The sequence below is a fragment of the Limanda limanda genome, chromosome 5, assembly GCF_963576545.1.
Source record: "Limanda limanda chromosome 5, fLimLim1.1, whole genome shotgun sequence".
Taxonomy (NCBI): Eukaryota; Metazoa; Chordata; class Actinopteri; order Pleuronectiformes; family Pleuronectidae; genus Limanda; species Limanda limanda.
Genome location: NC_083640.1, coordinates 28,939,817 through 28,961,741, shown reverse-complemented (window position 1 = coordinate 28,961,741; position 21,925 = coordinate 28,939,817). Strand labels below are relative to the sequence as shown.

Sequence of the window (21,925 nt, the reverse complement as noted above, 5' to 3'; positions counted from 1 at the left end):
ACGTATTCTGAATACTTGGAATACTTCCGGTTTGTATTGCATATTTTAAGTGTATGATTGCGGCGTTGTTATAGTCAGTGGAGCAGCAGCAGTCTAAACTCTCTCTCCGCCGATGCGGAGGGCCAGCTGGATGTCCGGCTCCCATCCACTCCCACCTCTGTGCGGGTCCCACCGGAGGCTGAAGCCCCCCCCCGCGCCAAGGCTGCCTCGCGCCGTGCAGCGATCGTTTCAGCGTCGAGCCTATTTTTTGCGCTTGACGCGAGCGTATCGCTCCATGAAACACACTGAAAAATGATTTTAAACGATTTTGATGATATTTTATATGATATAAATGATAAAGTATGCATCCCATAGTTTGTATTCCCCTTCTGTTGTCCTGGAGTTTTAATTTTACCAATTTTACCAATCACATTATTAAATGCCCCCCTCTGCCCATCCATACAGACACACAAGCAGTCATAAAGATAAAAAGAGGGGGGGGGGGGGTTCCGTTGTGAACTCGGCGTGCCTCGCTGGTCTCCTGCGGAGCCATGACAGCGGAGCTCTGGGAGCGCAGGTCGGTCTTCTCTCACCAGGCGCTGGAAGGGCAGCTTGCGAATCAGCAGCTCCGTAGATTTCTGGTAGCGACGGAACTCTCTCAGAGCCACGGTCCCGGGCCTGTAACGGTCCCGAGCCGGTCGCGGTGAGGCTTCTTCACGCCGCCGGGGTCCGGGCGCTCTTACGGCAGCCCTTGTCTCCGGCTGCTTCCTGGGGGTCTTTGCCGCCGGTGGATTTACGAGAGAGTGAATAAACTCGTGAAACAGAGAAGTACCGTCATGTAATCCACTGATTTCAACAATGTAACTGTATTCTGAATACCATCTATTTAATTTGTAACTGTAACGGAATACAGTTACTCATAATTTGTATTCTAAATACGTAACGCCGTTACATGTATTCCGTTACTCCCCAACACTGCTCATTCTAACCCAGGGGTGGGCAAACTTTTTGACTCGCGGGCCACAATGGGTTCTAAAATTTGACAGGGGGGCCGGGCCAGGAACAGATGGATTGAGTGTTTTTGTGAACTAATATAAATGACATGGAAAAATCATTACATGAAAGGATTTGGCCTTTACCAAGTAGCAAAGCATTTATTTGCAAGGCCATTTAACAAAAACTCGCCTTCGGAGAAAGGCTTGCTAGACTTTGCTATTTCGAATGCCACCAAAAAATGTGCCTTGGTAGATGACTCTTTATTGCAGTTTGTCGGTGAAAAAAATGTTGCTGAGTCTGTAAATTAGCCGCCAGCCTCTGAGCTGCAGCCACCCGTTCTTGCGTTGACTGCTTGCTAGCGTAGTTAGCATGCTTCGTAGCAAAGGGACGGCTGATGTTGTACTCCATGAAAACTGCGACAGTTTCTCGGCCTATCAGGCATTCAGCCTTCGATTGGACTTCAGTGAAAAAGTATTTTGTTGTCGACTCCGTGTTAAACACTCTGCACTCATTGTCCACTCTTCCTTTCCTTGATCCTGTCATTTTACAGAAGGGCTCACAGGGCAAAGCGAAAAAGTGAAGGGAGATCATGTGCTCTTTCAAGCCCTATAAAAGGCACTCCCGGTCAAATTTAATTTAGCTGACGCCAGGGGCGCTTCTAGGATTGAAAGAAAGGTGGGGCTTAGCCCCCAAGGATGTTGAATGTTTGCGCGCCAATTTTTTTTGGGCTCATTTGGGGCTGCGGATATCCATTGTTTCAGACAGGTCATAGATTGGTTCAATCAGAAAGAGTGTGATTTTTCTTTGTATCTTTGCTTGCATTCATTCAGTATAAAATAACAGAAGAGACAGAATTTCAGGGTCATTGTGAAATTTGACAACACAAATATGAACTTTTCTCAAATAGAGAGAAATAATTTTCCTGCTTGTAAAGGAAAGACGGATATATTAGTTTTCATATCCACGTCACTCCCAAATCCTAATTCTTAAAGGGACCACACACAATGGATTGAGAATGGACCTGCCAGTGTCAACTTCTGAGTTGTTTATTTGTTGTATCGATAGTTATTTCTTTCATTTCAAATTTGCTCGTTCACACTCTTGCTCACTGGAGACATTTTCTAACAAAATAGCTAGCTAGCTAGCTTAGTGTTAACATAGCTCATTACAATATTCCCTTTCATTTGCCTCAAGTAAACCTAAATTTAAGCAGGTAACAATCGTTAACAACTACAGATAGCCACATTCTGTAACTACCTGTACTTACAATTTCACTCTGTGCATCATTTACTATGAGCTAAACACCTTGGCTGTAATCCTGCTGTCTTGATGAGAGACGTTACTTGGCAGAGTGAGAAAGCCAGCGCAGCAGCGATGCAGAGTCCCCAAGGTCCTAGTGCCCGGTCTTTTAATGTTAAGTATGATGAGAGGGTATTGGATTTTAATTTGAAGGGGGAGAAAACATACAAACCAGAAACGCACTCACATATGTAGCATGTTGAAAACATCTGAACATTGTTTCCAGTGACCATTCATTTTAATAAACTGATAATATTCAAAAATCAAAGCAGTTGAGTTTAATATACAACACGTAGATGTGAAACACGGACTGTGATACACTATAATATTTTAACTTTTTGTCAAATTATTTGGGAAGCAGCCGTAACATACAAAAAACAACCCTGGCAAAGGCCGGATTTCCACTCACGAGTTTGTCTTTCAGCTATGAACTTGCTCTAATATCCAGTATTTAGGTCATAAACATCTTTGTACAGATTAAATGGCAAAGTAGGCAACATACCACACAATATTACAACAAATTTTTGTTTTAGATAAGGGATCTACCGTAGCTGGGACAGTGTGCACTGCATCATGGATCACAGGAGCTGCGTGGTTGCAGTGGCCCGGCTGGTGCAGCACTCCCAGGCCTCCGTGCCAGGCCTGGTGGGCTTCCCTCTCGCGGTGCAGCACCAGTCTGTCATACAACTCCAGATCCTGGGGAGACACCAGGCTCCTCACCTCAGACAGCATGGACAGCTGCAGGGAAGGAGCAGATAAAAACTAGTTGAGAATCGACCACACGAGAGGGAAAGAGCAGGGAACAGTTAAGAGAAGTTGAGACTTAAAGTTTTAGGATTTTATAGACTTTTCCATTCCCATGCATTGTGACTTATGTTGAATAATCCCACACATTGTAATAAGCAAAGAGGAGGTCTCCAGGTTCAGTTATCCACTGAAAAAAAAAAAAATGTAAACCTGTTTGCTGGAGTCTCTCTGAGGTTATTGACATGAGACTATTACTATGAATTCTGTTTTGAACTTACAATGCTCTTGTAGAGTAGCTGCATTTGAAATTGCTTGTAGTAAGGTGGGAATTAGTGCCTGAGGAGGTTGATGCTGCTCTGAGATACAAGAACATTACAACTGAATTAGGTCATCATGGGTTGTGAATGAAGGGCATAGAAATCTTGTATGTACAGTAAATTATACTTCTGAAGTGTCAGACCAGCTCAACTGAAGTTGGACATTGATATTGTCAGATAAATGCCATGTGTTCAGCATATCTAGTTGAATTGGTTTTAATTATATAAGGGAACAATAACCTTGACAATGAGAGTTTTCAAAGATGTAACACATTACAGCTCCCTAAATGTGGAATTCAGTTCAATTCAATATGATTTGTATAACACAGTATCACAACATAGATTATGTCAAGGCCAAGACCTTACAATAGAGAAACCCAACAGTTTCTACAACAAGCAAACACTTGGCAACAGTGGAGAGAACGGAAATCAACAGTTCAGATAAGGGTCCAGCCGTACCTGAGGCAGCCAGTCAGACTGAAGTCAATAATCTAGATGTGCATTGCAGATGCATGATCTTTCCCATGTCAAAACACAGACTAGCCAATGCTAATGCTCCAACCATACGACCATACAAAGCTCTCATGCCACAATCTATGTTACAGTTTATCTCTGTATTTGCATTAGCTCACACAATTCCTCTCGTGACTCTAACCAAAGTGCATTTAGAAGAAAAAACTGTTAACTTGCCTACATCATGGCCAGTAAGCAGCCATGACTGTCAGGGGAGTAGATCTGATCCTTGCAACAGGCATGATGATGACCTGTGTTCTGGGTTGCAGAATCAGATGCAAGTTAAGATTCCGCTAATTTCTACTAATATTAATGTTCTAATTTTCTTTCCAAAAGTGAACATTTCCAACACTGATGGAAAATGGAGAAAAGTTAAAAATATGAATCATACTTCTGACAAATGTAAAATACAAAGTCAAAGAATGAAATGTTACCATCTTTTGGTTGAACCTGATTGTCCTGCACTGGAATAATTTTATAATTTCAACAGTCACCATGGCAACACCAAGCATGTCCCTGTCCTGGCTGTATTCATCATTTTTCTTTATCTCCTGGAAACATTTGTGTTGTAGTCTATGAAGCATTGGGTACAAACTTGTTATGTATATTCCATTCCACAGACATCTGAATATTGTTCCACATACAGTATGTAGGCGAGTGGCTGCAGTCTGGCTTTACATTACCACATTCAGATATATGCTTAGAATATCTATTTTGAAAATATTTATTTCTTTGTGGTTATCATTGAGACCATCATCCTGTAGCTGCCAGGCTGCTTTACCTTTGCATGTGTGTTGAAGAGCTCAAACAGAGCCATGCTCAGTGGCTCCACTCCTATGTGTCCCTCCTGGTACTCCTGCAAGTAGTAGACCATGGTCTTTGTCTCTGGTTCTGTCAGCAGCATGTAGGCCTGCTGCTCCAAAGACACCTGAACACCTGGCGGACCCACACCTCTGTATACTGCAGGCTGGATGGACACAGACAGGACAATGCATGAAGAAAGCAATAAGAGGCATGACAAAGGAGAAATGAGAGTCACATACAGATAGAATAGGAAGAGTTATCTAGCTCAACAAGTCCAGTGGCAAGCTAATGGAAGGTCTTCAGATGTGTGCTGCTTCCATTTCCTCTTCTCATCCTTTACATGACAGCAGATGAGATTATCATGCTCAGAAAAAAGCCACCACTTCAAAGCAGCAGGGTGAGTAAATCTTCATAAGTAGCTCAATCTAGCACTTCTCACTGTTGGTAGACAGCCTCAGTGTGCTCCTATGGCTTTACATGTAAATAACTTCATTTTGAATTTTAGGAAAAGCAGCAGGGAAAGACTCTCCTTCCCACAAATGGTTTGCTGTTTATAATGAAAAACAAATAAGTAGTTCATTAGAAGACTGAAAACTACTTTTGTCTGTTTGGCTGCATTTTCAACGCAGGATCATTTGCGCTTATTCATGTTAGTCTTTCGTTCGGCACGAATAATTATAACCGGTGCGTATTCTCCTCGCGAAGAGAGGAGGACTCTTGGCTGAAGCGAGTACAGTTGCTGTGTTGTTCATGTAGGGGAAACACCGGAGGAAGCCAGTGGAAATGCTGACAATCACTACAACTGCTGGGGTGTGTGCATTCTTTTAATACAGTTTTTGTAATCTCGACGTGGTTGTATCTTGTGTATGTTTGTGTTTGTACTAAATAAAAATGCATGGAGGGAATTCCACTAAATTTGGTGGGACTATTACTTGTGAGATTATCTCCAGATTATTAACTTTTATAGAAGATCAGTCAAAGGTCAAATTTAAAACAATACAAAGCTTATATTAATCAGAAAATTATTAGGATAGAGATGTTTAACTGTTATTTGGCATTTTAACAATACAAAACACTGGCTGGGGTATATACAGCACATGCAGGGTGTAAATATGCATTGCCCCTCCGATCTTTTCATTACAAATGTTTTCTTGTTATATTTTCGTTATGGTTCCTGGGGCAGGTATATGAACTTAAATTTATACTGGTGGATGGGTTGGTGTCTGTAGTGTTTTTTAGGTGTGTGCTATATGTATTTATATTTCATAAATGCACTAAATACTACACGTGTTGTCGCTCAGAACCCATTCAACTTTCAAAGCAGCATCCTTTATCCATTGTAATTTATTAATAGATACCAAGCGTCTGTTGTGATGCTTGTTGAACGTGCATTAAATCAACAAGACCACCCATCAGATCTGAATTTATAAAGCTCATTAGGACTTGCCAGCATGGGGCACAGAAAGTCTATCCATTTCTGAGGAATAGCTGCTTAATTAGAACAGAGCCTTTGATCCAGATAGTGTTGATTTCCTGCACTTATTAGCGTGTAGCTTAGATGTTTACAGCATCAACAGAGATAATTCAATAAAGAGCAAAGTGAGAGGAGGGGTTGACATGAACAACACTGCAGAAAGAAGTGGAAATGATATAAGAGGGACCAGATTATTTACAGTATATCATTAGTTACAAAGAAACATGGATTTGTTTTGTCTTTGGTCAGAATGGCAGGTGGGAAAACACGGTCAGTCTGACACTTCTGTGGAATAAGTTGCTCATTGACCTGAGATCAGCCCACTAACAATAGCAAACTCAATGTCTTTCTTATTCCTCAGGCCTACAATATTCTATGTGTGTATTTGTGGGGTGGATGTGGTTCCCTCACTGTCTATGTGTGGGTGGTTGTTTGCAAATGCAATCTCATGTAAATCACAGTGAGTTTACCTCTAATGAGATCCACACTATGAATAACATTTATTTGCTTTGCCCTCTGAACCAACTCTATGTATTGAAAGTGCAAAATACAGCTTTTCTGCAAGCTACTCAGACTTTGAGTGATTTGGGGAATCATTGTTGTACTGATGTTACATGTAAAACATGACACAGTCAGCCAGAATGGTTGATGCTTGCATGTCTCCGCTTAGATCTATTACTTAGACGTTTACCTGCTTCAGCAAATCAGTGACTTGACCTAAACTTTGAATGACTCCATTGATAGTGTTTAGTCTCAGGTGGCTATCAAGGTTTGGGAAGTTGGCACTGCGATAATTCACAGCATTCAGCATCATTTTACATAAAGCCAATTACAAACATCCAGAACAGAATGAGCTCAGTCAACCACATCAAATTAAGTCACAACAAATAATGCAAATATATGTGCAAGGCCAGATTATATATTAACAGTTAAACTTGGAAGCAGTACCATTAGTAAATCCTCTACCTGCAGCAGTTTGAGTCAGCAGGGTCAGCAGCCTCATTGCTCGCTTGGCAAAGTGAACTGAGTCAATAGACATCGACAAACACTAATAGCAACGGCAAATGTATCACTTGGTGAAGCAAAACCGTTTTTGTCCATCTCAGTACTTATAATAGAAATCCTGGAGTTCCTGTGCTTAACACCACTGTCATGTGGGTATGGAGCCAGAGCCAATAAGCAATTAGCAGAGGGAAACAGAATTGCCTCGCTCTTCGCATAGTTCAAAGCACAGCACCAGCTCAAAGCTCTCTAATTAACATGCCAGTCCTGTTTGTTTAATCTGCACACAAATTAAAATATAAAAAATGGGACTAGAAACCTTACTGGGTTTTTCACCAATAAATACTGTAGTTAAAGTCAATAAGAAAGACTTTGTACATGTTTATCCCCTATATGCCTTTAAATGTATTAAATTGTATACTATGCCATAGCCAAAGCAGGTGGTGCTCTAGCATTTCGCTAACACACCTAAAAAATATAAATGCTGAAAATTAAGAATATGATGTAGTATAAACCTACCAGTAACTAGTAGGGATAAAATGGCCCAGTACTAATGGTGATGATTGGTTAATTGAGAGCAAATTTGTTCATGTAAAATAAAGGACTATACAGGAACAATAAGACTTTACAGCATATACTCATGTAGTTAAGACGTTTTGTTGACGTTAAGGTAACTTTATTTGTACTCCTAGGTAGATTTGTTTTGGAGTAACAAAAAGAGAAGGCATCCATCCAAAACAGTACAAAATTATAAAAACACAGACAGAAGACAAGACCACAAAAACCATTGAGAAAATTGCTCAAATGCATTGCTATCAATAGAAAACTGGATAGGGACAAAAATGTATATTTTGCTATAACCCGTTCAAATGAACAATTGCAGATGAAACAAAACTATTCAAATAGTGATTTGTTTTACCCCTTGGGACTGTAAACCCTTGACCAGAAGATAGACTTTGAAATTCCCCATGTAGAGGATGCGAGTCATCGTTAGTGAAGGAGCTGGCTATCCTCTGTAGCTGTCTGGTGTGCAGGGGCTCTAGGCTCATCTGAGGCTTACCAATCAGCCGACTTGACCATTTCCCTATCGAACTCAGTCTGTTTCTGTCCTTTAAAGACAGGGTACCAAACCATATCACCAAAGAAAATGATAAAACAGAGTCAATAAAAGCATGATAATAATATTAAATATGATTAAAATAGGACATTTTCCTGAAACAGGACAAACACTGGTGACCCTATTTGAACAGAGCTTCACTGTTAGCCTCAAAGTTGAGTTTGGACTCAACAATAGTCCCAAGGTATTTATACAATTCCACACATTGCACACATTGAATGGTGCAGAGCAGCAATACAAAGCTGCAGCAGGAGGGTGAGGTGTTTTATTCAACTTAATAATGGATGAAATAAACAATGTTCATGAAACCGTGAATAATACCATAAAAATGTAATAGTTTTATTTCTACTCTAAATCTGTAAATCACAGCACTACAGAGCAGTAAAACAAACTGCTTAGTAATTACTACTTTTCAAATGCAGCCACAGATAAAAGGTATTGGCTTAAAGTGAGGAGATAATTTTGTGCAATGGCCTCTTAACTAAATGCACCAGAGAATTAATATATGCCAGTGACAGAATCAACCCTCCATAGCTCCTAGGCTCACTGGTTGATCACAACGAGGATAATGTGTTCTAAATACAGACCAGAAACTGATACAATCTATCATAAACTAAGATGAACAGTGCCAACAGGGTAGGTGCTATGATCAAGTAACAAAAAGCTTAACAAAATATAAAGTGACAGCATGCAAGTGTAACTGAAGAGCTGTGCATCAGGAGAAAGATTACAGTTTGTTTATTGGACATAAGTTCCATATGTCAGAGTCATGAGCTGGAGAGAGCCGCTGGTGAGTGAACTGTCAATCACAGCTGAAAGGGACACAGGCTCATTTATAAGATGGCCTGACTCAAAAGTGCAGTACATATAGTACATACACAGTTAAGGTGTATACCTATCTCAGTGCATATGTTACAGACTACAGCCATGTCTGCTCCCTGCCTGTAGTCTTTACTGCAGTGCCAAAGGCCACATACAGTAAGTATCCAGTTCAATCTGCCCTGAGCCTGGGGAGAATCACTGCCTGAAGGATGAACCCTGAAAACAAATGACTGGCTCTTTATTGACTACATCAATGAAAGTCAGCATCTGGAAGGAGAAGCATCTCCAGAGGGATGACCATGAGACGAGTATGACATTAGATAACAGCGTTATACTATGGCACCACAGGAGGAGTGGAGTGACCAGCACTGGACGGATTTTCACATCCTGAAAGTTGTAGAATGGGAACATGAAAATACTCCAATAACATTTGTGCTTTGAAAATGAATTGTGGTAACAATGTTCTTATCTATTAAAAAGACAAAAAGAATGTTAATTCTATAAATTGAATTTATTGTTATTGACATACAACATTAATGTGTATGTAGAATTTTACTGAAGTTTATGGTCATGTTGGAAGAAGTACTAATTATGTCATATACTGTTGAGCAGGGTTATCTATAGTGGCATCAAAGCACATTTCCTTCGTATATAAAATATGAATCTATGAAGAACGTAGTGAGAGAAATAGGACAAAAATATATAGTTGAGGACAATATTTCCTCCTTAAGTAGAGGTATAAATATACCAATCATTTATGTGAATTTTGCATTATTATATATATAATAAAATGCCAAGAACCCTGTACCTACTGCAAAGGACTGATTCAATATCTTTATAATTTAAGCTAAGCTCATAATTAAAATCTATGAACCGCTCCATTGTTGTGGTTTCCATGTTACTGAACTGAACTAGAAGTATATTGAAAAACATGGATGTACATTGAAGTACTAAATAAAAAACATTGCAAACCTTTGTGAGATCTTGCAAAAGTACGTGTTTTTTATTAAAAAAAAAGTATCTATGTCCCTCCCCGAGCTCCGTACATTACCTTTAAAAAGATAAGTTATACAGTTTTGCGTTGCCAGGGAGAGCAGGGATCAGGGGGTTAGTTTCAGACAACACTACACCATAGGACTGAATGTAGTGATTGAGACCAATTTGACTTGTTTCAACTTTTTGAAAGTGATTCTCTTGAAGCCAAGGGATTTTTTTCTTGACCTACAGTCTAGCAGGAATCATCAGTGCAGACACTTAGCCAGTAATGGAGCTGCAACACACATCCATTTAAATATAACTACGGTAATCAACAGTGCCTTGTACAGTAAAGCCAATGCATAGCTGTTCATGTCACCTTATGTGCAGCCTTTAAAGACTGAGCTCTGTTGTATAGGAAATGTTAAGCTGTCAATGATTGCTGCAAAGTAAAATGATCAGTTTCTTCAAAGTTTGTATATGTTTGCTCTTTTTTCTACTTCTACTTTTAAGTCTCTTTTTTTTCTATAAAATAAAAGTTCATTTTATACAGGCCCATCCAAATGAATATGCCTTCACCACTACATCAGTGGTGTTGCATGTAAGGTCCTTCCACACTGGTTTAACTTGGGGTTGATAGCATTTAATCAGATCCAAATCCAGTTTTGAACTATTATCAAAACCATTTAGAGTCATCTCTCAACATCTGTAAGATGAAAGAAAGCTCCAAGATCCAGTCAAGATCTGGACTTTTTATCAGCTGCAAAGACAGAGACGGTTTTGAATGAAATCACTTCATGATATGAATAAAAGTTGATGTGGGAGATTATAGAGACTGAAACTGATAATAAAAATACGATTCAGCTAGGTTGTTTCAACTAAGACTGATCACTATCTAGGTCTTGTTAAACCTCATAAACACACAGTCTCCTCTAAATATTAGACTGATGTTAAGTGGGGCTTCCTTTAGCAGACAAATGATCTTTGCCTGAGTAAAAACACTGACCTCCAAGCTTTGTTACTGAAACTGGTGAATGTCTCGGTGACAAGCCTGCAGCATGAATCTTCAACATCTACATCTGTAAATGTTGGGTATAATGTTGCAAAATTATTTAGTGAAAGTTGGATGTTAACTGTAAAATTAAGAGTTTTAATTTCTTTGGGAGGATCAGTGATTCAGACATTATTTCAGTCTCACTGCAGTTCAGAAGTCAGAAACACATCTAGAGGAATCTTCAAGTCAAGTCAGTTGCATACATGCACTACACAAAGGGCAATAATGCATGGCTGCCATTCTTACCTTTGCTATTAGATGTGAAGATCTGGCTGATGATGGTCTGTAACAGACAAAAAAACAATGCAGAGCTTTTTTTAAAAAAACACTCATTTCCAGTTAGTGTATAGTCATCCTACATGCAAGTTAAGAGCAACTCATACATTAATTACCAGAACGCCTCACCAGTTCTTATACATGTATAACTTAAGAAACATTACAACATCACAGATGAGCTGAGCCTGAGGCAGGGCCGTGGCTATGTCAGTTTAATCGAGTGTGGAGCTGAGAGACAACTTGAACGATTTCCAAGGCAGCAGCAGGGAAAGAAATGTATACCTCCCCAAACTCTCAATCAGGGCCAGCTCGATTAGGGGCGGGAGACGGATGGAGAAGGGAGAGAGAGCGGAGTCCCAACACTGCTGTTCTGTCAGACACAATGGAGCTGTCAAACAGCATCCCCGCTGCAGGGAAGGTTCTTTTTTGTCCTCTCCAATCAGAGCCACTCACATTGATAGAGGTCCCACTCGGTGAGATTTTGTTCACAGAATGACAACGTTTCTGTTGTTACTGATTTAGTTTTCAATTAACTGAACGACTGCCTGAATAGATTCCTTGTGATTTATTTTCACTTCGACATAATGAATCAAACTGAGAATTAGAATAACGATAGAGTGATGAAAATGCCCTTTAATGTATGAATGGACCTTGAGAATGGAACTTACAATGAAGGGTCAATGTGAGCAGTTGCTACCATTACAGGTGACTTTACCAAACCCACACACTTTGGGTATGGGATTAACCTGATTCATTTCTGAGTGTCATCACGGACTATGTCATGGGTTCTTTTCAAACTATACCCTGTGATTATACAACTCTGCAAAACTAGACAGATGAATCTTAAACAGTTAAACCAATTCGTCTTTTAATTATACAAAGTTGTGTGCGCTCAGGTGCAAATAGTCACACAGCAGCTGTTCAGCTATTTACACCCATATGGAATGACCAGTGGGTCCCAAATTGCCCTGTCATTGAATAATCTTTGTGTGCAGGGTGGCATTCTAAATGCAGGCTCCATTTTCTCCCAGAGAGGCTTTAGGAGTCAGGTGAGGTCGAATAATATAAAGAGCAGTGAAGTCTGTGTATGGAAGAGGATGTGATGAAGGAATGGGTCTGTGATGGAGACTGATGTTTATCTCCTGTGTAAAAACAAAAGTTGATTTGACATACTTGAGACTTGGTTTAGTTATTCTCTTCAGTTTTGTCACATTGAGAAAATCTCTATTTCTCTGAATGGAAAACATGTGCTTATGTTTAAACTTAAGCCCATTTTCCACTGGTCAAAAACTCACAAACACCCTAACATGAAATTGATTCACCAAGGATAAACAAATCAAAAAAAAAGTATGTATACCTGTTCTTTTTGTTGTAAAATGTTCCTGTCAATATCCTAATATTTAATCATTTCTGAACACATATTTCAGTCACTGAAAACATTGTGTTTTCACAGCACAGCTCAGGTATCCATTACAATGTCTCTGCTCCATTGCGCTGACAGTTCTAGTTCTAAATTGACTTGGCAAGTAGTTAAATTTAATTTGGTATAATGTACAAACCTTGAGCTGCTGGTAGTGGCACTGACACTAGTGTGGACACCAGCATTGACAGTGGGGTTGACGACAGGACTCGGGTTAGCCGTGGCGTTGGTCTCAGCTATGCCCTGGCTACAGATCCACTTGGTCTCGTCCACCACTGTGCGCGCGTGGGGCAGACGACCAACATCCCTCACCTTCATCAGCAGGTGGCGTCCTGTTTTGAGGATGTGAACGGCCTCATCGTGGCAGATGGTGACAAAGCTATGACCGTTCACCTCCAGAATCTGGTCACCCACCTGCAACAGGCCAGTTTGATTAAAGACAAGACCAACTGCAGAAGCCGGGTGGGTGGGTATGAAAAGTCTGCATGGAGTTTGTTTTTATGAATTCTTAATGATGATCAAGGGCAGGGCTACAGATAATCCATATTGATAATGTCCATGTAGCTCTTTTTTGTTTCTTTGTTTGTGAACAAATTGTTTATACAAAAATCTTACAAAAGGGGAGGAGTGGTCCTAGCAACCTTACTTGGCAATAATAAGGGACCAACTATGCAAGGATGAAATCTCATGAATGTGTTCCTCCAGAACAGATGGCGGTCATTCGTTTCGAGGTGATGGATTTACAACAAAAGTCTGCTCACTTTGATAAATCTGACTTGGCAGGCTCATGTAAGTAAACACACATAAATGAACCAGGGCATACTTATGAGGCACAGATTTGAGGGGTTATAGCTGAGCCTGATACACTAACACCTCTCAGTAGTGTTCATTTATGTTGCAGTAGAATTTAGCCCACCTCTGTGTTAACCCTTATAGATGAGTCTTGGTCATAGTGGACCATGCTGGTTAGACCTAATGCTGTCTTGGCTACTGAAAAAACAATTTCACACAACCACAACAATCAAAACATGAACACAGCCATTGAGACAAAAAAGATGAAAAAAGCAATAATTAAAATATACACAGGCTCTGAGCTTGCCAGCAAAGAACTGAAAGAGAGATCCCCTCCTCCAGACACTACCCTACGAACATGTTCCTACATTGTGCCAATCGAGTTTAGGTTATATATATCTTATAACAGTCTTGTTGTGTGTTTATTATTTTCAAAACTGTTGTAATGCGTATCAGTAAACATCAATATGTAAGATCATTTATAGAAAATGAAAAAAAAAAAACTCAGTTAAATTGTATTTTTGTCATTGGATCAATGTTTTTCTTTGTTTTGTTTATGCTATTGGACTCAAAAAATGAAAGGAAAAGAAAAGAAAATCTCACTTCTTAAAATTGTCATTGCTCCATCCTAGCCACAGCCACACAAGAAAATAAATCATCCAAGGTTTTCTTTGAGAGTTTTATTTCCCCACAACAAATTGGAGGGGAACAGAAATAAATTTGTGGTGATCACAGCAATGAAAATATGACATCTCTTTTAAGAAACACTTTCGCTTTTACACAGATTACTTTGGCAGATGGTTGTTCCAGTCGTTTATTCTTGCATCTTATTATAACCCACACTTGCATTTCATTGTTCGGTAACCTTTAGTGGGCATAGTAATTATAACAGGAGTAAGGGTGTAGGTCAAGGAACCAAGAGTGAGTATAAACATATTGTTCACACAGACGACCACTATTTGTTTCATTGAGAAATTAATAAATGTTCATTATTTTATTCAGAAGAGTTCCACAACCTCAACCATTTAGTATTTGTATAACCTTGATGCCGAAGGCCCTCTTATCCAAAGGAAGAAATTATTTTAACCAACACCACTATATTTTCCTGAACTTAAATTTTTTTAAATTATTATACCCCAAATTGTCCCTGACAGGCTGCTGTGCCGACAGTGTGAGTTATGTATGATAAAAACATGCACTTTGTAAACTTGTGTGTGAAGGTGTGAATTGCAAAACTGTTCTGTAAAGTGCTTTCAAGACTAGAAAAGCACTGTGTAAACACAGACCACTTCTCTCTGAGGTCTATGCACCAATAGTATATGCACTGCATTCATCCGTGATTCAGACAAAATTATTTTCACTGTTGCAACCTTAGGCCACAGATTCAAAGCCAGTGAGTGCAAAATCCAAGGTCGTACTATAACCCAACTTGTTGAGATGTCTGCAGGCTGCCAAAAACACACACACCGAGAAAAGAAAACACAATTCTTCACTACGTGTCAGGATTGTGTTGTGGTTGTGTTGTTGTGTGGTTGTGTCTCCTCCCTCCTTTCTGTATGCGCCCTGGGTATGGTGTTGTGGTAGGGGGCGTGGCTGGCTCCTGCTGATGCGGACGAGGCACACCTGCACCCAATCTAACCTAATCATCGCCTCCATAAGTACCTGGGCGCCAGATTATTCCGTTTTCGATGGTATTCAGTGTATAGTTTATCTCGCCATGTTCTTGCCTCCTGGATATCCTCTAACCTTTGTGTCCTCTTCAACCCAGAACCCTGGTGTGCTTCACTGTTATCTCCATACTATCCACTCTCCGTGTCTGCTTTGGGGTCCAACCTGTACTAAACCTTAACACTACGGCTAACTATCCTCATTCAAACAGTCAGACGGTGAGCTCCTATTCCCTCTGAGCACAATATGTCAGAGCAGAATTTCACTGCCGTTGTAACTCATCAGAACATAAGTCAGGAAAATCAATCACTGGTCAACTGCTTTGTGGTCTGAGACATTCGTGGTGCTTTCATAATCAGTGCAGAATAGTTTTTAGTCAGGTAAAAGTTATCTTTTATTGTCTAATAGTAGATAAATAGTACAAATGGCCATGGTCCCTAGAGGCTGAGTCCTTTAAATATATTTGATCAGGACTATCAGCCATGCTAACAGCTCTGTGAGGATGTACATTGAACGGATGAACAATGGTGCTCTGAGGTAATTGCTAATGTTAGTATACAACCACAATGCTAACATGCTGATGTGTAATCAATATAATAATTACCAATTTCCGTGTGTCTTTTTTCCAGCATGTTAGCATGCTAACATTTTCAGATAAGCACTCAAAAAAATATGGGTGATGGGAAGGTAAACAGGTCTTAAGCATAGACTATAAATCAAGGAAAATGCAAATGTTTTCAGTAATTCTGGTTTTACAACCACACACTTGGTGGAGTTTGTGTATCAGCAGGACATCGATACTGTGGTGGTTCCATCCCTGATTACTACAGTGAAGACTCTGACTCCAAATTACATCATCAGCGCAAGATGGCTGTGTTTGTATCCAGGATAAGTTTAAATGTATTTCTTGATAGTGGGAGGAAGTGGGAATGCATCCATCTTTCTATACAATCTGATCTTTGCTTAATTTTTCTTTTCTTTCTTTCTTTTTCTATTTTTGGGTGGCATAGCAACGGTCATCCTCTAACCAGAAGGTCGGGGTTTGATCCCAGTCTCCCAATATGCATGCCGAAGTGTCCTTGGGCAAGATACTGAACCCCAAATGCCCCTCATAGGAAAAGTGCAGCACACATTGCAAGGTACACTGGGTGAATGTGTGATTTTATTTTTCTGTTTTATTTCCGTTTCTTTTAAATGTTATTTTAAGATGATCATATGTTAAGATAGATTCTTAACACAAGGTCGGTGGTTCAATCGTCAGTATTCCCCATCTGCATGCCAAAATGTCCTTGGGCAAGATCCAGAAGCCCTAAATGGCCCCTCATAGATGTTGAAAACACTAACTGTAAGTGGCTTCGGATAAAAGTGTCCAGCAAATGTAACGTAATGTAATACGAAATTAAATGTTTTTATTTGTATCTATATTGTATGCAAAGCACTTTGTGCTGCATTTCTTGTTTGAAGGGTATCGCTATACAAATAAAATGTATTATTATTCTTAAATGTAAAGTCAGCGGACGACCAAAATTGTTACAATTCATTTCCTGGGGACCATGAATGTTTGAAACCTAATCATGGCTGCAATATCGAAATCAAATGGACTGTTTTTAAATTTTACTAATCACATTCATGTGTCTTCAGTTCAATTCAATTCATCTGATATTATCGGGTTCCATCCTCAGAACAAAATGGAAAATATGTCTGCCTAATGTGGAAGATATCTTCTAATCTAAAAGGCAGCTATGATTGACTTTTTTGATTGCCTTGATGCTTGTATGGAGATAAATCCTTATCTTAAAAAGACAGGGACAAATTCAAGGGACAAAGATGAGGACTCAGTTTAACTTCAAATAATTGTTGGATTGTTGAAAGCAACGTAATCCCACGTTGGCTTTCACATATGTAGAAGGAAGGCAGGCAATTTAAAATGTTTGACTAAAGCGCTTCACATTACTTGTTACAGTTTGAACACTTGGACCAAATGAAACACCATGAAAGACTCCGAAGTAACTGTGTTTGTCATTATTTTTTCCCAACCTAAATATATATTTATAGATATAATAATCACATAAATCCATTAAAATGTAACAACTGATCTAAAAATCGAAATTTAAACCCACCCCTATTCAGAATAGGTATTATTACTTTGTATTACTTATGTATCCTTAAATTCCTCCAGGGATGAGGCTGTGTGATCATGAGAAATACCATTACGTTGTTTGATACACTACCACTTAGTAATTTCTGAGGGTAACAAAATCTGTAACTTTCTATAGGGGCACAAAAGAAGATTGAACTTGTTATTCACTTTGAGAGAGGTTGTGTCAAGACTATCACTCCATCCTACACATGTATGGGGACTGACCCCCGACACGAAAGAATGGGAGAGTTCATGGATTTTGCGGTGCAAGAGGACTGCTGGAGATTCTGGCCGGGTGATGCTAGGGTGGTGCTGTGCCCGAACCCTACATTCCGGCCAACATTGGTCTGCGTCCCTCACAAGTCACTCCAAGGAGCTCCACCCTTTCCACCCTACTCAGGATGGTGTGGTGGAGCTCTTAGTTTGCTACCAGCCTAATTGCCTGGGTGAACCAGTTTAAAAGATAAGGCTCTCCCACTGTGTTATGGAAAAAAGAAAGGTATAATTGGAAAGTATAGAGAGGGAGGCAGGCACCCCTAAACAGGTTCCACACAGGGCCTTGCTACCTCTGTTATGGCAAGGTGCCCCATATCTGAGCTTCTTGGTCAATCCCATCCAACTTCATTGGGCTCTACTGCATGAATGTGGCAGTCAGCAGGACATGGCCTGACATACTGTGCCTCCGAGCCACATCTCCTCCATGAGTGCACCTGAGCTCTTGAGTGATGGCCTCTCTTCCAAGTTAGCCTTGCAACCTAAGTGGCCTTCCACCAATTATAGCTGGCCTTGGCCTCTGACGGAGCTAGCAAAGCCTTGGTGACATCTCTCACTTAGGTTATGGCTGTGTACATAGTGTTTATATGTAAATAGCTCCTTCATTTGGGCACATGGGTGATAACTCTGGTGACTCATTCAAACTCAACTGTCATTTTACACCAACCAAGAGCCTCTCAGGAACGTGTTCCAATAGGGTTAATCGAGGTGTTGATGGATAGATAGATAGTCTGTCCACGCTGGGAACCTGGGTTACTAATGCAACCATCCATTATCACCATTTTCACCCACAAACTCTCACAGTACATGCTGAAAAATAAATACCAAAACAGTTTAGTATTTAACATAGAGTTGGGGAATTTGCAAGAGATAGCTTTAAAAAAAGAATGCTTTCATCAGAAGCTGATGCTATCTATTTATTGGACGAATGTATGATGAACGTCTTTATAGCAACATACCCTCGTCATTAACAGTTTCTCTGTTAAAAGATTTGCAATGTTAAACCAAATATAAGATGAAATCATCAGGGTTAATGTCAACGGCTACAAAACGCACAAGACAATATACAACCATTTTCTTGGACTGAGCAGAGCTTCTCGTTTCTAGAAAACTGATGTTGTTCATCAGATTTTTTTTCTTTTTTATGATACAATAAACTTGTCTCCCTGAAGTATTTCAGCCATATTTGACTTTTTACCATGACCCGGTTTTGCAAGTCTTATATCACTAAATGCTCAACATAATATATTTTAGACAAAATAAATGCATGATTGATTCTTTTTCTAAAGACTGAGGAAGAGAAACATCAAGATGGAGGGAGAAAGGCAGCCGCTGCCGTACAGCAGGATAAGTTGAGTGAGAAATGAGTTATTGACTTCTCTCTTTCTCACATCCCTGCACCAACGTGATTATGTAAAACAGATGCAGCGTTGGTCAAGCTCTATGACTGAGCCCTCTGAGGATAACAGGAACCCCTGATTTACTTATTTTGAGAATGACCACTCTCAAACAGGGACATGCAGATAAAATATTGGCTAAAGGGGCTTTGTCTTTGGCTGAAATAAGCTTCTTTACCAACAATATTATAAACAGTTATTACAGTCAAATTATATTTAACTATTGTACACTATATGCAAAGAAATCACAAGGATCACTCTCACCTTCCCCCTTGCTGTAATCATAAGTTGTGTTTAACTGATCATTCATGATAATGAGTAAGAGTGCATGTGCAGGGTGCTGAAAGTGCAGTGTATTTGTCCTTTAGAAAAGACAAACTGCTATTTTCATCCACAGGAGCAGTTTGCTGACAGGGACAGGGGAGGTGGGGTTGTTACGTTAATGACAAAAGGACCATCTAAAACACTGTGTTACAGCCGGAATATACCATGGTCAGGATTAGTCCTTGGGCGCTTTTTGCCTTTTCGCACATTTCTCCCTCCACTGTATCCCAGCATCGGGTCGGAACTGTGCAGTGCACCATACTATGCATATATGAATGTCTTCTGTAACAGGTAGGTGTTATAGAGTTATACAAAAAGCACCAGCAGCAAGTTCTATCCTCTACCCAGTGAACTGAAGTTATGCTCATAAAACCGAATAAAATGGACATGAAGCCCAAAGGTTTACCTTAGGTTTTGTTTATTGAGTAAATAAAATGTGGGTCTTTATGTACCCTATAAGAAAATGACATTGATTAATCTAAATCTAAACTGTGTATATGCTCTGTTATACACATGAGACTGAAACTTTAAAATACAACACTTCACAAGACAAACATGGAAGTAGTGTAACCATTTAACCAAGACATTTTTTTATTGACACCCTCCTGTTTCCAGCTAAATACAGCTGTTTGCAGTGAAATAGCTCAGCTAAACTCACTGTCCAGTGCCAAGCAGGAGACAGACAGTCAGCAGCTAACAGGTTAAAGAAATGGAAAACAATAACATCTGAAGGATTGGAGAGGTTTTCAGTTGGTTATAAAATGCAACTTCACAACTAAATGCCATTAAATCCCAGACACTTAACGTTTAGATGAATTAAGTTAATTAAATTAAGACATTTGTTCAGCTTGAAGTAAAATTGTCAATATTGTGTTATAAGCTAATTCTACTGCCCTCAAGACAAAAGAAAAATCAATAAATGCAACTTTAACGCGTCTGTTCATTGTAGGTAATTTGTACTTTTATACAGTAAACAAGTTGATGTATCTAAATCGATATGTGAATGGCCAAAAACAGCAACAACAACAGTCCCAAATATGCTTACATGTGTAATCTGCTTATCTGAAGGATGTGGAAGTGAAAGCAGCTATTTTTTGCTGGCTGATGCCTCTACTCAACTTTTACTATGGAGTGAAACAAACTGTTATCCAAATGTTCAAATACAAGCTGGTGATGGATTCTTGTCGAGGGGAAAAAGCATCTTGGGACCTGTGTTAGTTGTATTCTCTTATATGCCAATTCACATCCTGGCTATAATCCACTGGGCCAATGTTCCAGCTCATATATCTGTTTAGGTTGACACCAGCAGTCTAAGTTCCTGCAATGATGTGTATTTTACTGTTTGCAGAGAGAAGGCCACTCAGCTCAGTTGCAAGCCAAAGGGACCCCTCCAAGGTTAGAAAACAGCCTCTCATTGAAAGGAATTTGAGCAGATTTATATCACTCTCTAATGGATATAGCTTGATGTCTTACTCTCTTTAAATAATGAATGGGCGCCAACAACTATTTATCAGCTGAATCTGCTGAGTTGAGGAATATTTGACATCAACAACTCAAATTGTAAACAAGGGTAAAATTCTGCTTTCAGCACTGTATTGTATTTACAACACTAATTCATGCGCTTTGAGACTCCATGCAACGGGAGCTTTATTTATTATTAGTCTAGCAAGTAGTGTTGGGTGTTTTGCTAGATGATGCAATCTGTCCAGAATAAAAAGGTTTGTCTCTGGGAAACATGACCATGCTCAGTGAATTGTATCCATCTGACAATTAGACTTCGATACAACCTTATATTTTGTACATGAGGATGTTTTGCTCTAGAGCAATAGCACAAGAGGTCAGGGATGGTCACCAAAGACATCCTCTAAACTAAAACAAGCACCCATGCATTTCCTTTTTTCAATGGTAACCGTCCAGTGCACCATTGACTAAATTGGCATAATCCCAATTTTACCCCTTCTCCCTACCCTTACCACTACCCCTTGTTTTCAAGGGTTATCTTGCCTCTGGAAACAGAGTTGTTCAAGAAAACACTTCAAGAAGCTGTAAAGTCATCATGAGTCATCAGAGTCATTGTGAGAAACTATCACATCATCAGTAGTCGTCACGGGAACCTGACAAGTCGTCAATAGTCATCAGTGTAAATAGACTAAACAAAAAGTTTTGCTAGGGATGTTTTCTTGCTTTCCCTTTGTACTGTGGCAATAATGGCATAGTACAATGACTTTATGCCATTCATCCATTGGAAATTGAAAACCTTGGATGCTCTGCATTATTTCACGTATAAATCAAAAGCACACTGCTTCAGGCTGCTAGCAAGTAAACTAGTTTATTTCCTGCGTCACAGCCGCCCGTAAAGTGGATGTTCTTTTCAGAGTGTTTGTTTCAGAAGGTTACTGATACTGCAGGGCATTGTAAGGTGATTCATTTTCTTTTAAAAACAAAACGATTAAATGGTCTGTCTTAATATAGAGCTCTTCTTGTTTGATGACCACTCAAAGCACTTTACAGTACAATTTTGTCATCAATCCATTCA

At 39.6% G+C, this 21,925-nt stretch overlaps 1 protein-coding gene across 1 annotated transcript in view; it reads right to left on the bottom strand.

The window, feature by feature from the left end:
• whrnb (whirlin b) overlaps positions 1-21,925 on the bottom strand; it is a 90,761-nt gene that overhangs the window by 15,556 nt on the left and 53,280 nt on the right. The window contains exons 4-7 of the mRNA XM_061071981.1: positions 12,935-13,209; positions 11,346-11,382; positions 4,633-4,818; positions 2,821-3,012 (exon numbers count right to left, since the gene is read on the bottom strand). Of these exons, the coding sequence (XP_060927964.1) occupies positions 2,821-3,012; positions 4,633-4,818; positions 11,346-11,382; positions 12,935-13,209 (690 nt within the window). The remainder of the gene's footprint in view (positions 1-2,820; positions 3,013-4,632; positions 4,819-11,345; positions 11,383-12,934; positions 13,210-21,925) is intronic.